General features: G+C 42.6%; 1 protein-coding gene across 1 annotated transcript; it reads left to right on the forward strand.

Annotated features, from left to right (window-relative positions):
* Positions 1-13406: 13406 nt before the first annotated feature.
* On the forward strand, positions 13407-19077 carry mcm6l (MCM6 minichromosome maintenance deficient 6, like). The gene is made up of 17 exons (XM_029642711.1): positions 13407-13597; positions 13682-13828; positions 14179-14289; positions 14391-14640; positions 14757-14922; positions 15074-15222; positions 15352-15502; positions 15586-15727; positions 15994-16135; positions 16252-16359; positions 16498-16653; positions 16778-16906; positions 17219-17380; positions 17604-17715; positions 17805-17981; positions 18468-18604; positions 18744-19077. The coding sequence occupies exons 1-17, from the start codon at positions 13503-13505 to the stop codon at positions 18864-18866; spliced, it is 2457 nt and encodes an 818-aa protein (XP_029498571.1). The 5' UTR covers positions 13407-13502; the 3' UTR covers positions 18867-19077.
* Positions 19078-19153: the final 76 nt, after the last annotated feature.

Below are 19153 nucleotides of genomic sequence, written 5' to 3' on the forward strand. Positions count from 1 at the left end.
AACCACTTTCTGTATGCAACATGTGCCATGTTAGTAATGGTCATGTATGTTTTTTGTCTTTCAGAAATGTATCGACATCCTGATCGAGAAGGAGTACCTGGAGCGTGTCGACGGAGAGAAAGACACTTACAGCTACTTGGCTTAAAACCTTTTCATTGTTCTCCACCCTCCCTCCTTTCTTTTTTTAAAGTTGTCTTTTGAGTAATTAACATCATTCCTTTTGACATTTGGCCAATGTTGTCAGGAATGCGAGCACAGAAGGAGAAAAAGAAGAAAAAAGTTGTCAATCATCATCAAGGTGGTTGCGAAAGCTGGACTTCCCTTTAAACTCTGACATTATGGGATAGCTGCTCGCCCAGTGTTTGTTTGAAGATCCCATCTGAACTGCTCAGGATCGACAGATACATTTTGATATGTAAATATCGACAGAGACCTTTACCTCTTTACTTTTATCTTGCAAAGTTAATAACATACAAAAAAAACTATCAAAACCCTTCACACCGAGGGTTGCATGCTACTGCCTATCTGCATTTAAGAAGCAAAAAGACGTAATAGAGGAGAAGCTATTAAGACACTGCTGCTTTATGTGGCAGTAGCAAATTATGAACGTATGTTTAAAAAAAAGATGAGTGCAATTTTAGCTGCACTTCCAGAAAGCGATCTGTGTTTGAAAAAGGCCCTTAGAAGTGTAATCTGCATCGTTACCAGCTACCAGAAAAACATTTGTATAGTGTGGTTCACTTTTTTTTTTTTATGTATGGTAAATAAAAATGAAAGGTTTCTGTATTCCCTCTGATGGTTTTTATTCCTTCAAAGCTGATGTGAACTTTGGGCTGAGATGTTTACACACGCATCCCAATTCTAATCTATGTTCACTAATTGCTTGTGAAAAAGAGCTAATGTGATTGGTCAAAAGACCAATTAGAGGGGGAAAATATCAGAACTGTGCAGCCTGTTTAAACACAGCCCTGGATATTATAGATCATTGCTGGTTTCTTGATGTTACAATCCATGAATGACCTACTTAGCTGTTCATTGCCATTCATTTGTAAACTGTAAAGCTGGTCAACAAGATGTATTGTGTGGGTATTAGAACCGAAGGTTGCTACTTTCCCATGATCAGTTTTAATCAGAATGTACTTTAATGACTGTGTTTAGACAGGCAGCCCAATTCAGATTTTTTTGCCACTAATTGGTATTTTGACCAATCACATCAGGGTTTTTTTTTTCTGATTCGTCAAAAGACACATTTTTGAGAGAGAAAAAAAAAATCAGAATTGAGCTGCCTGTCTAAACACAGCCTAAATCACTGAAAAACGTTCACATCGTAGGCAGGATGCAGGCAGAAAATGTATGAGATTGGATCTTGGGGTTCTCTTGCCTATTTCAATAATAAACATTTTAAATTAGCCTATCATAATGCTATTATTTTTTACGTTTTTAATTATTGTATGAATGCAGACCCATTTCAACATACATTTGGATGACTGTTTGGCGGCATTAAAGCCTTGTTCACACAGGTCTTAATGCTCAAATCAGTTTTTATTTTCAAACCTGTTTTGGAATACTAACTATCCATACAGCAAGTGACCAAATCAGATTTCTGTTTGTTCAGACAGTAGTCATTTGCTGACATGGCTATTCTATTGTCATAGTAAATACGGGTGTGTGTGTGCAGTGGTGGTGCTCGTGCTTACTATCACCAAAGATTATGGATATACTGACAAGATGCATGCCTCTCTGGCCTAACAATGGGAGTCGTTAGCCACGGCGGGTTGTCTAGCCCCCACCTATCCTTTCTTTGGATTGGTGGATACATGTCATTATTGTAATCCTTTTTGAATATTTGATGAGGGTTGTTGACATCAACTGCCTGTAATGGAGAGAGATGCTATGCTATTAGCCATATGCCAAGAATATGCATAGCCATCTCGAGACAACTTCTTTATAAAGACAGGTTTTCTGCAGAGTTGGGCCTCTCTTCCTCTCTGAAATCACTCAGAAGTGTATGTTTATTTATTTATCTGTTATTTTACCAGGTAAGTTGACTGAGAACACGTTCTCATTTGCAGCAACGACCTGGGGAATAGTTACAGGGGAGAGGAGGGAGATGAATGAGCCAATTGTAAACTGGGGATTATTAGGTGACTGTGATGGTTTGAGGGCCAGATTGAGAATTTAGCCAGGACACCGGTGTTAACACCCCTACTCTTACGATAAGTGCCATGGGATCTTTAATGACCTCAGAGAGTCAGGACACCCGTTTAACGTCCCATCCGAAAGACGGCACCCTACACAAGGCAGTGTCCCCAATCACTGCCCTGGGGCATTGGGATATTTTTTTAGACCAGAGGAAAGAGTGCCTCGTACTGGCCCTCCAACACCACTTCCAGCAGCATCTGGTCTCCCATCCAGGAACTGATCAGGACCAACCCTGCTTAGCTTCAGAAGCAAGCCAGCAGTGGTATGCAGGGTGGTATGCTGTGTAGCAAGCTAAGGAGACAACAATGCCTGCCATTGAGGTTTCCCAGTTGCGTTGAATGTTCAAAATCATAGTGTAAGAAAACTTTTAAAGCCCCAAAGGATAAGATGATCCAACTTTCAATCTGATTCATTTTTGGCTAGCCACAGTAGTCCAATATCTAGCTAAGTAGCTGTATAGCTTTCTAGCACATTCACTAACTTGTTTGTAAACAATCTACCACATGTCCTTGTCTAAATTTCAACAGAGTAGGTAGCAAGCAACAAGATGTGTCAAATAACAGTCTAAAAAACACTGGAGAGCAAATAAATCACATTTGACTGTTCAGACACGGGTCGCATGGCCAGGAATTACATTTGAAATGTGGCTTGAAATCTGATTCCATGTGCTTTTTTTGCTGTTTAAACTGCAGGAAAAATAACAGAATCTAATCGGATATGCAAATCCATACGGGAAAATTATATATTGGAATATTTAAAAAAATATATATAAACATTTTAATATATCAGGAAAATGTATTTATCAAATATATAATTCAATCAAATATATGTACTTACATATATATATATATATATATATATATATATATATATATGTGTATATATGTATGTGTAAAATACACACTCACACCTCACAACCTTCTTTACCCCGATTATAATTTTGAGTCTCTATTTATCTCTGGTACCTTAATGCCGAAATCACACTGACAATGTCATTGCGCAAATAGTACGCAGCATCATCTGGATATGTGTGCAACAAAAGTTTAACATTAACCTTCTGCTAACATTTCTGTCAAGCACTCTATCCAATGATGAGTACTGAAACTGTGAGAGCTGAAACTGTGATAACCTGCATCTAATGGTTTAATGAAGTGGCAGCTGCATTCATATAGATGAAGTCGCCATCGTCTAGGACCAATAGGAACGTAGACTGAATAATCTGTTTTCTACTATTTAGTGAGAGGCAGGACCTATTTCTATAGAATAAGCCCATTTTAACCTCAGCTTCTTAACTAACTCATCAATATGTTTTTTTAAAAGACAGCCTATCATCTATCCAGATTCCCAGATATTTGTAAGCAGGGACACAATCAATGGACACCATCTAAAGTACATATGCTTATATCATCAAAGTTATTTTTATACACTGTAGAGAACAACATATACTTAATTTGACCTGCATTCAATACTTACTTCAGGTCAATAAAGTTTTTATGTAATACAATGAAGGCAGACTGAAGTTCAGATAGAGCCTGGTCAACCATGGGGGCAATAGCATGCAAATGTGTTTATTTTTTTACCTTCATTTAACTAGGCAAGTCAGTTAAGAACAAATTCTTATTTTTAATGACAGCCTAGGAACAGTGGGTTAACTGCCTGTTCAGGGGCAGAACAACAGATTTGTACCTTGTCAGCTCGGGGGTTTGAACTTGCAACCTTCCGGTTACTAATCCAACGCTCTAACCACTAGGCTACCCTGCCGCCTCTATTACAGTTTTTTGTAGATATTGTTAATGTAAACAGTAAAAAGTACAGGACACAGAATCGACCCCTGCGGTTAGCTGAGAATTGATCAAGGATTATAATATTTTAGGGGCGGCAGGGTAGCCTAGTGGTTAGAGCGTTGGACTAGTAATCAAAAGTTTGCAAGTTTGAATCCCCGAGCTGACAAGGTACAGATCTGTTGTTCTGCCCCTGAACAGGCAGTTAACCCACTGTTCCTAGGCTGTCATTGAAAATAAGAATTTGTTCTTAACTGACTTGCCTGGTAAAATAAAAATATATTTTAGCTAGACAAGAAAGTTTAGAAATATGGTTATAATTATTTAGGTCACAAGGGTCACCATCTTCGTGAAGATGGAGTACATGGGCCGCCTTCTAAATGTTGGGGATAGTACCAGATATAATCGTCAGGTTAAAAACATGGGTTAATGATTCAGGGGGTAGAAAGCTGCAGCAAAAATGGATCAAGCGTATCAGCCCCAGTGGATTTTTTAAACATCCATATTAAGCAAGGCATCAAGCACATCACAGATAGTAAATTGTAGAAATGAAAACAAAGATTCACTGGAACTTGACAGGTTAACCATTGAGTCAGCTAGAGGCTGGCAGAAGGAAGAGCCCTCGATTGACTGACCAGGGTCAATTAAAGCACCATTTCTCTCAAATAAAAAGCTTGCCAAGATAAAATGATGATTAAAAGCAGCACTTATTCCATTCTTCTCAGTTATGATGCCAGAGTCAGACAGAGCTTTCTTAGGCAGGGAAGAAGGGGAATTTGTACACTTCTGTGCATTTACTGTTTTCCAAAATGTTGTTTATGAACACATCTATAACCAGGAGCTCAAATTTCTTGCGAACAGAAATATTTAAAGATTGGAACACCATCAAATTAGATTTTACATGTATGGCCACTCCTCCCCTTTCTGCAATCTGTCACATCTAAATTCATTAGAATCATTTACTTCAATGTCTTCATCAGATACAGAACCATTTAACAATGTTTCAGAGAGAACCAGAATGAGTCCTGTAACCAAATGTCAATTGTATCCATTTTAAAATCAGATTTCACACATTTATGTGCATTAGCCCAAGCCCTCTACAAGATTTAAAGTCAGAGGGGGTATTCAGCTCATTCCCATAAGAGCATAGGGTCATCTGCAGCTATTTGTTGAGTGAGCTGAGACTTGGCCAAGGTCCATGCCAACCACGTGAGAGCAGAGTAGACTGAGCATTTGACAGACTTCCTTCAAGTCGCTGGATGCAGTGGCTGGGGCGGGAACTGGGAGAGCAGTGTTGGCAGAGCTCTGTCCACCCAGCTGAAGCTCCTGCCAAGGGAGTGGGGCTGCTGCAAGGGATCGGAATGGCTGCCAATGCTCTATTCTGAGTGTGCACAGGAGGCCTTGGTGTGGCTCCTGTTGCAGGGTGGGGCTGCCATAGGGGGAAGGAGTGTCCCAGGCCTGTCCTGGGAATGGGAGTAGGGAGAGTAACCAAAATTAGCCTGGGAGGGAGGTTGTGGGGGGACTTGAGGAGAGTGGTGTGGAGGGCAGTGTGGCTGGTGAAGCTCCAAACTCTCAGAATATGAGGGCTGATGATGTGAATGATACATGGGGTGGACTGCATCATGTGGTGCACTACCCTCAACAGTGTTTTGCCAGACCCTAATGTAGTGGTCGGTGCTGTGTAGAGCTGGGCTGAGTTGGGGTGGGCCTTATCTGAGAGAGCTGTGCTGTGATGGGCCGGGTCTGGTAGAGATGTGTTGTGATGGTCCGGATCTAGTAGAGCTGTGCTGTGATGGGCCGGGTCTGGTTGAGCTCTGTTGTGTTGTGATGGGCCGGGTCTGGGTGAGCTGTGCTGTGATTGGCCAGGTCTGGTAGAGATGTGTTGTGATGGGCCGGATCTAGTTGAGCTGTACTAAGGCGGGCCTGGTCTGGTAGATCAGTGCTGAGGTGGACCTGGATAGACCACCACCAGATGCAGGTCTAAAGGAGTGTTTGATATGTCTCAGAGAGTTGGTGGCTGTTCTGTTGCTCCTGTGGGGTGAGGTGGACTGGCAATCCTTTAACGTCCTGACAAGGTAGGGACTGCCTCTTTGTTAAGGTGTGCATTGTCGGGAAGACAGTCCAGGCTGAGGGTGGGATGGTGGCTCCATTGACAAGGTTGGTTGACGGTAGGTGAGGGCGGGAGGTCCTGTATAAACACAAACTCAATTACTTGACAACTTCCTTCACAACAGCTCTGCGCTGCTCAGCGAAGCACAAGAAGTATGAATGCCCTGAATTCTGCAGAGGCCATATCACCATAAATGCTGCACGGCCAATGCAGGACATTGGATTGAACATGCAGCGCCTTTTACACCTCGACCACACCTACAGCATTACGTTATTGCGCAAAAGGGTACGACACATTATCTGGATGCATGTGCAACAAAAGTAAAAAATTCACTATCTGCTACCATTTCTGTCAAGTCGTCTATGTATACAATTTGATGCATACGTTCGATAAATCAAATGTATACACCACAGAGAACACACAGCAACTGCTTCTGCAAAGCAATGCTGCAATGCAAACGCAGCGTTCCATTAGAAATCTATGTACTTCTGGTGTACCAAAACCCACTGACACTGCCGGTGTGATCGAGGTGTTAGGTTCCCTAAGTGACGTTTTGCATGTAAAAGTTTAATCATTGAGTTGATGTGAAGAAAACCAAAAGTATGTGGACACCTGCTCAGCTGGGACAACCATCTCTGCAGAACTCCAACAAGCAGGCCTTTATGGTAGAGTGGCCAGACAGAAGCCACTCCTAAGTAAAAGGCACATGAGAGCTGTCATGACAAATACCTTTCTCCCTTTTCTCTCTCTGCTCCACAGAATGGACTCTTGGAAAGCCCTTTGTTAACATAGAGAGAGTATGGTAACATCAAAAGGTTGGGAACGGAGTAATATTTCGATAATCCAACCAGTTGAAAGTATCTGTTAGTACTTAAAAAATATGGTGTCAGATCAGTTGTCGTCGGAGACATTATTACTGATGATAGGACGACATAAATTGTATCTTGGAAAGTCTACACATTCTTGTTATCAGATTCACATGGAATTGTTGTGCAATTTAAATGTTTAAATATGAAACTATTTGTGAAAAAATGAAAAGTAATTTTATCTTTTAAAAATTAGAGAATTGTTTTCATAGGTTAAATATGCTCACTCAGTGGCCACACCCACGTGAATAGGCATTGGTTGGAAATGATGAACCAACCCCTTTTCTACATTTCTATAAGAGCCCCCGTGACCCAATTCACAGTGGACTAAGCCAACCTCAGCCTTGCGAATGGTTGAACGACTACAAGCTTACGAATTTAACACTGTGTTCCCGATGACGTGAGGACTGATGTCCATACATTTAAAAGGGCTAATATCAACTACAACCTTACGTAATTAACATTGTGTTCCTGACGACGTGAGGACTGGTGTCCATACGTTTAAAAGGGCTAATTTCAACATGGAGGTGACGATCGCCAGGCTGGAAGTATTCGTTTTGACTATACCAGCCAGAATATAGCATGAGCTTAATATGGCAACTTAGAATGAATGTTGTACTCTTATTCACTAAAGAAGTGTTACATCCTAGATGTCGAGTTATCAGCAGCAGCTATAAACGTGCATGGCCTAGGAAAGGACGGACAATCTCTTCAGAATGACAGGGTACTACAACGTATCCGTTCTACCACACGACAACAGGGTACTACAACGTAACCGTTCAACGACATGACGACAGACTACAACGTATCCGCCCAGAAATATTCTTTCAAAGGACAAGGGAGAGTTTTGCTGAGCAACCCAGCCTTCCGTCTCTGACCAATCTATCGAAGCGCAGCTCAGAGTAAATATACTTCTTGCATTTTCCTTTTCCGAATGGGCGGTTATTTATAATACATACGATTCTGTATTTACGATAGCATAGCTTTATAAGGTCAGATAGAGACCCAATCCCTTTGTTCCTCAGTCTTCCCACTCTTTCATTCAAACCCAACCCCCTTTCTTTGTGTAACCAGGTGTCATATCTGTTTTGTCCGCTAGGGACATTTTCTTTTATGACATAATTAGTCATCAACGTTCCATCCTGTGTATATGTAATTCTGTGTGACTATTTAGGTATTTAGTAAATAAAAAATTAAACCAAATTTGTATTGCTGATTCAACTTGTTAGCCAGGGTTCGTGAAGGTAACCAAGAATTGTATGTCGTTCAGATGAGAATAAGGTGATGATTATGACGTGATGATTAAGGTGACGATTAATTTGACTGCTATTGATATAAAAGATTACCAGGTCTTTAAGAGTTTGTTCGGAAGACAACAGCTCTATAAACATTCTTCCGTGGTGCCCTGACTTCCTAGTTAATTACATTTACATGATTAGTTGAATCAGGTAATATTAATTACAGAGAATTGATTTTATAAAATGGCATGTCATATCATTTAATCCATAGTAAAGACACGACACAGCCTACTTGGAGTTTTCCAAAAGGCACCTAAAGGACTCTTAGACCATGAGAAACAAGATTCTCTGGTCTAACAAAACCATAAATGAATTATTTGGCCTGAATGCCAAGCTTCACATCTGGAGGAAACCACATCCTGCTGTGGGGATGTGGCAGGGACTGGGAGACTAGTCAGGATCGAAGGAAAGATGAACGGAGCAAAGTATAGATAGATCCTTGATTAAAACCTGTTCTAGAGCGCTCAGGACCTCAGGCTGGGGTGAAGGTTCACCTTCCAACAGGACAAAGACCCAAAGCACACAGCCAAGACAATGCATGAGTGGCTTTGGGGCAAGTCTCTGAAAGTCCTTGAGTGGCCCAGCCAGAGCCCGGACTTGAATCTAATCAAAAATCTCTGGAGAGACCTGAAAATAGCTGTGCAGCTGTGCAGCTCCCCATCCAACCTGACTGAGCTTGAGAGGATCTGCAGAGAAGAATGGGAGAAACTCCCCAGGTACAGGTGTGCCAAATTTGTATCATCATACCCAGGAAGACTTGAGGCTGTAATCGCTGCCAAAGGTACTTCAACAAAGTACTGAGTAAAGGGTCTGAATATGTAAATGTGATATTTCAGTTTATTTGTAATACATTTGCTAACATTTATAAAAACCTGCTTTTGCTTTGTCATTATGGGGTATTGTGTGTAGATTGATGAGGGAAAAAACAATTTAATCCATTTTAGAATAATGCTGTGTCATGACTGTCCTGTGAGGATCAAATGACTTAGATCAGCTTGGCAATGGTTGACAATAACCAAACCCTCTCCCACCCGCAGAGGGGTAAGGAGGGAACTGCTGGGTTGACAGCTCACACTCGATCGTAAATGTAACTAGACTTTAATATCCAAAAACTGAATAACGGAACAATATTTCTAACATAACAATGTGGAGAATGGTCAGTGGGGAACTATGGAAAACAAATGTAATATTGATTTTCATATTGTGATGTTATTAAAAACTGTATAACGGAAATACTGTAACTTGAAAAGTATCCCCTTGAATAGTAAATCCCCTTTATCTGTCAAGTTTTCATCCAAAATGTTGTGCATATAATATGACAAATGATTAGAATATTTTTGTTAAGATAGTAATGTGTGTGGTATCCCAGGAGGTCTACCCCAGGGGATGGTACGTGAGGTACGTGAGGCAACGTTGGCTCTCTCTGCTGGGAGAACGGGAGCTGGGCACCCCGACATGGACAGCTCCAAATGGAGGTAATTAGGGGAAAGTGCCAACCAGCTGTGGAGGCCAAATAAAAGGAGCACTGTGGCACACTGCAAGGGAGAATGGGGGGAGATCGACACAGAGCAAACGTAGAGAAGAAGGACCGAGCCAAACTTAAGTGATTTTCTTTGTTATGTTTATTTTCTGTCATAGTTTTTGTGGACTTAAACCTCCCTGTCTCTGTGTCAATATCTGCAAGCTCAACCCAACACCCCACGGTTTACCACATATAGTAGAGAATGCGGGCGTCTCAGTAGCTTTGGGTACCGTGGGGTCGAGCGTACGGAGATCACCATGGAGGAGTTGGTGGCTCAGTTTATCCTCAGCCAGCAGAAGCAACAGGCTCTCCAGTAGCAAGCACTGGAAGAGCAGCAACAACATAACCGCAGACTGGTAGCGGAGGTAGCCCAGTTGAAGGTTGGGGGGCTCAGGAGTCTGGCCCGAATCAGTTCCTGGTTCAGCTAAGGGAGGAAGATGACATGGAGTCGCATTTGTACACCTTCGAGAGGAAGGAAGGAAGGCCCAAGTCCAAGTGGGCCAGCCTGTTGGCACCCTACCTCTCTGGGAAGGCCCCGAAGGCCTACTTTGATTTGAATGCTGACCAGGTCGCAAATTATGAGGGACTCAAATGGGAGATCCTGAGCCGTTATGGGTTCAATCTCACACGCCGTGCACAACTGGTCCACAACTGGACCTTTGACCCCAACCTTTCCCCCCTTGCTCAGATGAGCGACCTGGTGCGCCTGACCAAGGGCTGGCTACTGACGAAAGTAACGTCCCTCCCGGTGCTCGACAAGTTCGTCCTGGATAAATACCTTCAGGCCCTGCCATATGAGATGAAGAAGACGGGTTGCATGCAGAACCCCCAGTGCCTGGAGGAATTGCTGACCGCGGTGGAAATTCACCAGAACACCCAGGACCTGCTGAGAGGGGCCCGAGCGGAGAGAGGAGACGCGGCGAGGGGGACAAACAACACAAAGAGAGGCGAGGGGCTGACAGGGGCCCGGACGGAACCAGCTGAGGCTGTGAAGTGGGAGGGTGACCCAAACCGATGACGTCGGCGGCTGCTGGACCCAGATCAGAGACGCTGCTATGAGTGCGGTGAGCCGGGGCACCTTGCGTGGAGCTGTCTCAGCCAGGAGGAGGCCATGCCCTCCACATCCCCCAGCTCTGGGGTAACCTGGATGGCGAGTTACTTCACCTCCTGGTGGGCGCACACAGAGACGGCCCCTCCAATGGTTCCTGTACGAATCGATGGCATCGACACCAGCGCTCTGCTGGACTCCGGTAGCATGGTGATCCTGGTAATCCTGGCCCACCCGCAGTGGCTCACGCGAGAGGGGAAGGAGGACCCGGGGGACAAGGAGGTGACAGTGTCCTGTGTACACAGGGACACAAAGAGGTACCCAACGGTGCCAGTGAGGATAACCACCCCAAGAGGGGAGTGCCAGATGCTTGTGGGAGCTGTTTCTAACCTACTCATGTCCATTCTCCTCGGTCGACACTGCCCTCTCTTCCAGGCACTGTGGAGGAGGGACCTGGGGAGGCATGCATGGGAGGTAGGAAGAAAAGGAAAAAGGATGGTGGCGGGGGTCTGTCATAGTAAAGTTGTTTTTGCGGACAAAAACCTCCCTGTCTCTGTGTCAATCTCTGCACAATCAACCCAACACCCCGCGGTTTACCACATGTGATTTAGTTTTAAGAGTGAACTCTGTAGCTCTGTTCAGGACAACACGATGGACAAAGCCAACCACACATATATACATTCATGATTTCTTTTTCCAAACGGTTTGTGTGCAAAGTATATGATTAATGTGAGAATAGTTATAGAATGTCGACAATAAGTGTCTTCTTCTCTCTCTCGCTCTATGTCGTTGGGTAAAATGCTATATTGTGTCAATCCGCTAGGGACCTTTGTCTCATGTAGTAAGTGTGTGTGTGTATTCTGTGTTATTATTTCGTTAGCTAGTAAATAAATAATTTAACTGATTTGTGTAATACTGAATTATGAGTGAGACTGGGGATTTTGCAGATCCAAGATGGTTACGACTGTTCGGAATGATAAGATAAGAGGTAATGATTAATACTTTGACTGTTTTATGGATGTGATAGGTAAAGACCTTTAGAGTTTAATTCTTTAAACAACCTCTTCCGTGGTGCCCCAAATTGCTAATGAGTTTATTGTTACATGATTAATTGAATCAGGTAACAATTAAACATAGTTAGCGGATTAAATAAATAACAGTCACCAGATTAATGAAAGTAAAGTCACAACAGTTGTAACGTAACAAAGATGTGAAAAAGTGAAGGGGTCTGAATACTTTACGAATCTGTGACCAACAGATCTGTATTCCCAGTAATGTGAAATCCATAGATTAGGGCCTAAGGAATTTATTTCAATTGACTGATTTTCTTATATGAACCGTAACTCAGTAAAATCTTTGAAAATGTTGCATGTTGCATTTATATTTTTGTTCATTATACAATGTTGTTGATCCATCCTCACTTTTCTCCTCTCACAGCCATTAAACCTGTAACTGTTTTAAAGTCACCATTCGCCTCATGGTGAACTCCCTGAGCTGTTTCTTTCCCCTCTGACAACTGAGTTAGGAAAGACACCTGTATCTTTGTAGTGACTAGGTGTATTGATACACCATCCAAAGTGTAAATAATAACTTCACCATTCTCAAAGGGATAGTCAATGTCTGCTTTTTTTTTTTTTTTTACCCATCTACCAAGGCATTGCAAAACCTCCCTGGTCTTTGTGGTTGAATCTGTGTTTGAAATTCACTGCTCGAGTGAGGGACCTTACATATGCGAGGGGTACAGAGATGACGTAATTCAAAAATCATGTTAAAACACTATTGCACACAGAGTGAGTCCACTTATGTGACTTGTTAAGCAAATGTTTACTAAGGAACTTTAGGCTTGACATAACAAAGGGGTTGAATACTTATTAACTGAAGACATTTCAGCTTTTCATTTTTAATTAATTTGTAAAGATTTCTGAACATAATTCCACTTTGACATCATGGGGTATTGTGTGTAAGCCATTGACACAAAATCTAAATGTAATCCAATCCAGGCTGTAACACAACAAAATGTGGAAAAAGCCAAGGGTTGTGAATAGTTTCTGAAGGTATCATACACAAGGCTCAAACATATATTTAAATATCTGTAATTTACATACACATAAATACATGTACATGTTAAAATAATGTATTTCTCAGTATTGACTCTCTGTTGGTGGCTTGAAATACTCAAAACGTTTAACTCTGTCTGAAAAACGTTGTCTCGACTCCAGATCATATATCTGTATTGTTTGATTATTGTTTGTTTAGCTTTTTCAAGCACTGTAATGAACAGCTCTATAGAAGTTGAGTAAATTATTATTATATTATATAATTTTTCATATGGGAAAATAGTATTTGAGTCACTTCAATCTGCCAGTGTGAACAAGGCTTTAGACAGGCAGCCCAATTCTCATATTCTTTTCACTAATTAGTCTTTTGACCAATCAGATCAGCTCTGAAAAACATCTGATATGAAAAGATCAATTAGTGAAAAAAAGATCAGAATTGGGCTGCCTGTGTGAATGCAGCTTTAGTTTTTTCTCCTCAAGAGGTGCAGTTGTAGGCGGAGCTAAATACCAATTATACTCGATGGCACACCTGTGTGCATTGTTTCTCCATCAGCTTGCAGGGGAGGTTGGCAAACGAAATACCCTCTTCCATCGATAGAACTGTCATAATTTTTCAGGATGGAGTCTGCAGCTGAGACCAGCACTGCAGGAGTTTCAGTAAAAGATGACCTTTCAGAAAAATGTCAGAAGTTATTTCTTGAGTTCTTGGAGGAGTAAGTTGTTTGGACGAGCCCAATAATAGTGCTTAATATGAGTGATAATCAATGCGTAAACTCACTCCTCACTTTTACACACAGGTTTCAGGACACAAACGGGGAGATTTTGTATCAACCTGATGCTGAGGAGCTCATTCGACCAGAGAGAAACACACTGACTGTAAACTTCACCAACATTGAGCACTTCAATCAGCAACTAGCTACCACTATTCAGGAGGAGTATTACAGGTAATTGAAATTCTAATTTGGTAGGTCTGGCCAAAAAACTCATTCTAATTCTCCACTGAACCAGCAAGTTACTAAACATTTCAATTTTGTCCAATCAATCCACGAAGGGAATACATTTGATGTTTCATTTTCACACACCAGATGGATGCAGTGAAATTTGGTGTTTTACAGTATCTTCCATAGTAGTGTGCCCCTGGAGCAAATTAAGATTAAGTGCCTTAGTCAAGGGCACACTGACAGAATTTTCAACTTGTTGGCTTGGTTATTTGAACCAGCGACCCTTTCAGTTACAGGCCCAACACTCTGACCACTAGGCTACCTGCTACTTGTCCATGTTTTGTCATCCCCAGGGTATACCCATTCCTATGCAGAGCAGTCCGTTTCTTTGCAAGAGATCATGGGAACATGCCAGTAGCCAAAGAGTTCTATGTGGCCTTCTCTGACTTTCCATCAAGACAAAAGTAATGATCAAACTACTGAACCAGATCTCTCTGAATACATTACACTTAATGACATTATTACTTACCTTAAGTGTTAAGTTGATTGTATTGTCCCTTGACAGGATCCGAGAGCTCTCCACGGCCCGGATCGGGTCCCTACTGCGTATCAGTGGCCAGGTGGTGAGGACACACCCAGTGCACCCTGAGCTGGTCAGTGGTACCTTCCTGTGTCTGGAATGCCAGTCTGTTATGAAAGATGTTGAGCAGCAGTTTAAATACACCCTGCCCAACATTTGTAAGAACCCAGTCTGTGCCAATCGACGTCACTTCATGCTGGACCCCAACAAGTCCCGTTTTGTGGACTTTCAGAAGGTACGAAGAGGTTGGACTGCATGAGTCCACCAGGCCAGATTGACCCTCCAGCAGACAAGGAAACCATAGCATGATATATCAGGGCTCTAATTGTGTATGCATGGGTGTTCATATAGGTGCGTATCCAGGAGACCCAGGCGGAGCTGCCTCGTGGCTCCATCCCCCGCAGTGTGGAGGTGATCCTGAGGGCAGAGGCTGTGGAGATGGCTCAGGCAGGGGACCGCTGTGACTTCACCGGCACACTGATCGTCGTACCAGATGTCGCTGCCCTGGCTGTGTCAGGTGAGGAACTTCCCTCCACACACCATGCCTTTTCATACACACAAGATGGCCTTCTAAGGGTCAAAGTCATACCTGACCCTGAATAAAAACCATTGTGATGGTGCATAATAGTAACATTCTCCCCTGTACTTTCTCCATGTATGCACTGCAGGCACCAGGGCAGAGACCAGCAGCAGAGTGACTGGGGGGAGGCAGGGCTTTGATGCAGATGGGATCCAGGGACTGAAGGCTCTAGGTGTCAGGGATCTGTCCTACAGACTGGCCTTCCTAGCCTGCTACGTGGCCCCCACTAACCCTCAGGTTTCTCCATTAGTTAAACATTTATTTAGATTCATTTAAAATGTATTTAACATGGGAAGATGCCTCTAGCGAGGGAGATGGATCTAGAGACTATGTATTGTAAACCACGAACTGTGTTCCTGTGTGTAGTTTGGTGGTAAAGATCTACGACAGGAAGACCAGACTGCAGAGAGTGTGAAGAACCAGATGACTGTTCAGGAGTGGGAGAAAGTGTTTGAGATGAGTCAGGACAAGAACCTCTACCACAACCTCTGCACCAGCCTCTTCCCCACTATCCATGGTGTGGAAATTGAATAGATTTGTCTTGCAAACTGTTAAAACATCTGTTTTGAAATGCACTGCCTAACCTGAGAAATATTTCAGGGAATAATGAGATAAAGCGTGGAATCCTATTGATGCTCTTTGGCGGTGTTGGCAAGACGACCATGGAGGGCACATCTCTGAGGGGGGATATTAATGTTTGCATCGTTGGGGACCCCAGTACCTCCAAGAGCCAGTTCCTAAAGTAAATCACCAAGCACTATCCTATTTGTATAACCTACATATGTTGTATTTGAAATTGAACTCAAACCAGTTTGAAAAATAAAAAGCTTTAACAGAAGCATTTCGAGTTGTTTACTAGTATTGCACAGCCTGTGTTGCTAGTCTCTGGACGTCTCATTATTCCTCATAGCAGTGTAGCCTACTACATGATGGAAGCAGGTGTGGATGTTTTGAGGGTAAAGGTTGGTGTTTAACTCTGATGTATGTGTGTGGTATGCCCTACCTCAGACACGTGGAGGACTTTGCGCCCAGGGCAGTCTACACCAGTGGGAAAGCCAGCAGCGCGGCCGGGTTGACGGCAGCTGTAGTGAAAGATGAGGAGTCCCATGAGTTTGTCATCGAGGCTGGGGCCCTCATGTTGGCGGATAACGTAAGCATTGTGTTCTAGTACGGGACAGCCATCTTATGCGTTTCAGTTCATTCATATGTCCTCTGGGGGGCACTGTGTGCTTTGATCTAACTTTGTCCTGTTATCAACATCCACAGGGAGTCTGTTGCATTGATGAGTTTGACAAGATGGACCTGAAAGACCAGGTAGCCATTCACGAGGCCATGGAACAGCAGACCATCTCCATCACTAAGGCTGGTGTGAAGGTATGCTATGTGGGAATAGGGCTGTAGCTGTACACAATTTATTTCTTATAATTATAATTCCGCAATACTTATTACTACTCAGTGCAGAGGGAGTATCAGTGGTTTGAGTTGTGAGCTGTTTGACTGTGTTGTGTTCAGGCCACTCTGAATGCTCGCACCTCCATCCTGGCGGCTGCTAACCCCATCGACGGGAGATACAACCGCTCTAAGTCTCTGAAACAGAACGTCAACATGTCAGCACCCATCATGTCCAGATTTGACCTCTTCTTCATTCTGATTGATGAGTGTAATGAGGTAAGAGAGAAAATGGAGGGTTTCACTAACTTTTTCAACTCCTACAGTAAGCCCATATTGAATGGAAATGTATGTTTTGGAAACTTGACACATTTTGCATTTTCACCTTTATCTTGTGGTCTAGGTGACAGATTATGCCATAGCCAGGCGTATCGTAGACCTGCACTTTAGAAACATGGAGTCTGTGGAGCGAGTCTACGCCACTGATGAGATACAGAGATACATACTGTTTGCTCGGCAGTTTAAACCAAAGGTTATAATTTCCCTATGTTTGTGTTCCTCGTGTTGGGCTGCTTAGATTTGTATTTATTTATTTAACTAGGCAAGTCAGTTAAGAACAAATTCTTATTTTCAATGACAGCCTAGAAACAGTGGGTTAACTGCCTGTTCAGGGGCAGAACGACAGATTTGTCAGCTCGGGGGTTTGAACTTTCAACCTTCCGGTTACTAGTCCAACACTAACCACTAGGCTACCCCGCCCAGATGCAGCGTTCAATAAGACCTACCTACCTACCGTAACATATTTTCTGTTCCCTGTCGTTGGTGTGGTGCACTTTGACCCCAGATCACAGCAGAGGCAAAAGAGTTTGTGGTGGACCAGTACAAGCGTCTGCGTCAGCGGGACAGCAGCGGCAGCACCAAGTCAGCCTGGCGTATCACCGTCAGGCAGCTAGAGAGCATGCTCCGACTATCTGAGGGCATGGCCAGGCTCTACTGCTCAGATGAGGTTGGTCAGACACCTACTACTGAAGTATACATCCCCATATATATAGGCATTGTAGAATAAAACTGTATTTTTGTCTTCAATACTTGTTAAAGCTAATAATTATGGTTGTTTGTGTAAGAGGTGGTTCAGCAATTTTGCTCATGTAATGAATAAGCTTGCTTGATATCTGAAGTTAAATTGACTGTACAACACATTTTCACCCTTTATTTTGACTTATTTAAAGGTGCATCCCAAACACGTTAAGGAGGCCTTCCGGCTATTGAATAAGTCTGTCATCCGCGTCGACTCCCCAGATATCAACTTCGACCAGGAACAAGACGATGGGGAAATGAATGGTAAGAAACGGTCACTTTCACCTTTGTGCAATAATATATTTATTGAAAGTGATACACGTATACATTAAATTGCCACCCTCACTTTCCAGATCAGAATGACATGATGGGCACTAATGGCAATCATGCAGAGGAGGCTATGGACACAGAGCATGGGGCAGGCAGACCAGAGAAGACCAGCACTGCCAAGCCTGCCCTCAAGATGACCTTTGCTGAGTACAGAAGGGTCTCCAACCTCATTGTTTTTCACATGCAGAAGATGGAAGATAGTAAGAGCTTAAAGGGGCCATCTACAGTTGAAACAATAACAAAGCCGCATCCTGCCACTGTTTTGGTAAAAAGCTGAGGGATGGGGCTGGAGAAATGTAACCACTCTCGGAATTCATAGAAATGGCTATGGATGCAAGGACTGACCGACCAAGATTAAGAAATTATATATAGATAGAAAAAATATAGATTAACGATGTTTTGAGGATATAGTGTTTGTCTACTCCAATATATTACAAATATTGTAGTAAAACAAGCTTATATTTTGGGTTCTTATGGGGTGACATGGAATTAAGCTCATGAGGCATTTCTAAGTTATACACGCATTGATTCTTGAAGTATATATAATTAAGTCAAAAAATAGATGTAGCAACTGCAGATTCACCATTTTAACAAACTGAAATGTTACTTTGCAAAGTTTTTTTTAATGTCATGAATTGGAAAAAGATACTAGTTTTTCCAAGGTTTAACAAATGTTTCATTCTTAGTTGATGAGTCCTCACTGAAGATGAGCGAGCTGATTAACTGGTACCTGAAAGAAATGGAGAGTGAGATAGAGTCAGAAGCTGAGCTGGTTGCCAAGAAGAACCTTATAGAGAAAGTGCTTCACAGACTAATCCATTATGTAAGTAAAGCATTGGAAACAAGACACACCAAGACCATAAAATATTTGACTGTTTGAAGAACATTTCTGATTTTGATCTGACAACAAAAGTGTTTTGTCAAATTGGTGAGTGACATGCTCTGTATTGTGTTCATTATAGGACCACATTATCATAGAGTTAACGAAGACTGGGCTGAAGAAAGTTAGTGATGAGGGAGAGGAACCTGTCATCGAAGAGGACCCCCTCTTAGTGGTCAACCCCAATTACGTCCTGGAAGATTAGGTAGGGTCCACCTCAGCCATAGATATTGTGGAAGTAATTGAACTCAGGCTTATCTGTAAGGAATTTGTGATTGCAGCTACAGTAGCCTACTGTCAACTTGTTTTGCTGGCATGTTGCTATTGACTATCAATGTACTGTCTCTAAAAAAAACATTGAACACTTGTCATACTACTCATGTCTATGCATTTCAATAAATATATTTTTTGCAGTGCGTGGTGCTCACTAAATGGTCCACTTTCCCCTATCATTGTACTGGTGGCCCAGAGTTCAGGCCAATGGTTCATGTT

This window comes from Oncorhynchus nerka, linkage group LG9b, assembly GCF_034236695.1.
Source record: "Oncorhynchus nerka isolate Pitt River linkage group LG9b, Oner_Uvic_2.0, whole genome shotgun sequence".
Taxonomy (NCBI): domain Eukaryota; kingdom Metazoa; phylum Chordata; class Actinopteri; order Salmoniformes; family Salmonidae; genus Oncorhynchus; species Oncorhynchus nerka.

What these genes read in the sequence shown, in the direction of transcription:
- mcm6l (XM_029642711.1), top strand. Translation starts at nt 13,503, where the DNA reads ATGGAGTCTGCAGCTGAGACCAGCACTGCAGGAGTTTCAGTAAAAGAT. An exon ending in CGCTGCCCTGGCTGTGTCAG is followed by an intron (nt 14,923 to 15,073) that starts GTGAGGAACTTC and finishes TATGCACTGCAG; the next exon opens with GCACCAGGGCAGAGACCAGC. An exon ending in CCTCTTCCCCACTATCCATG is followed by an intron (nt 15,503 to 15,585) that starts GTGTGGAAATTG and finishes GAAATATTTCAG; the next exon opens with GGAATAATGAGATAAAGCGT.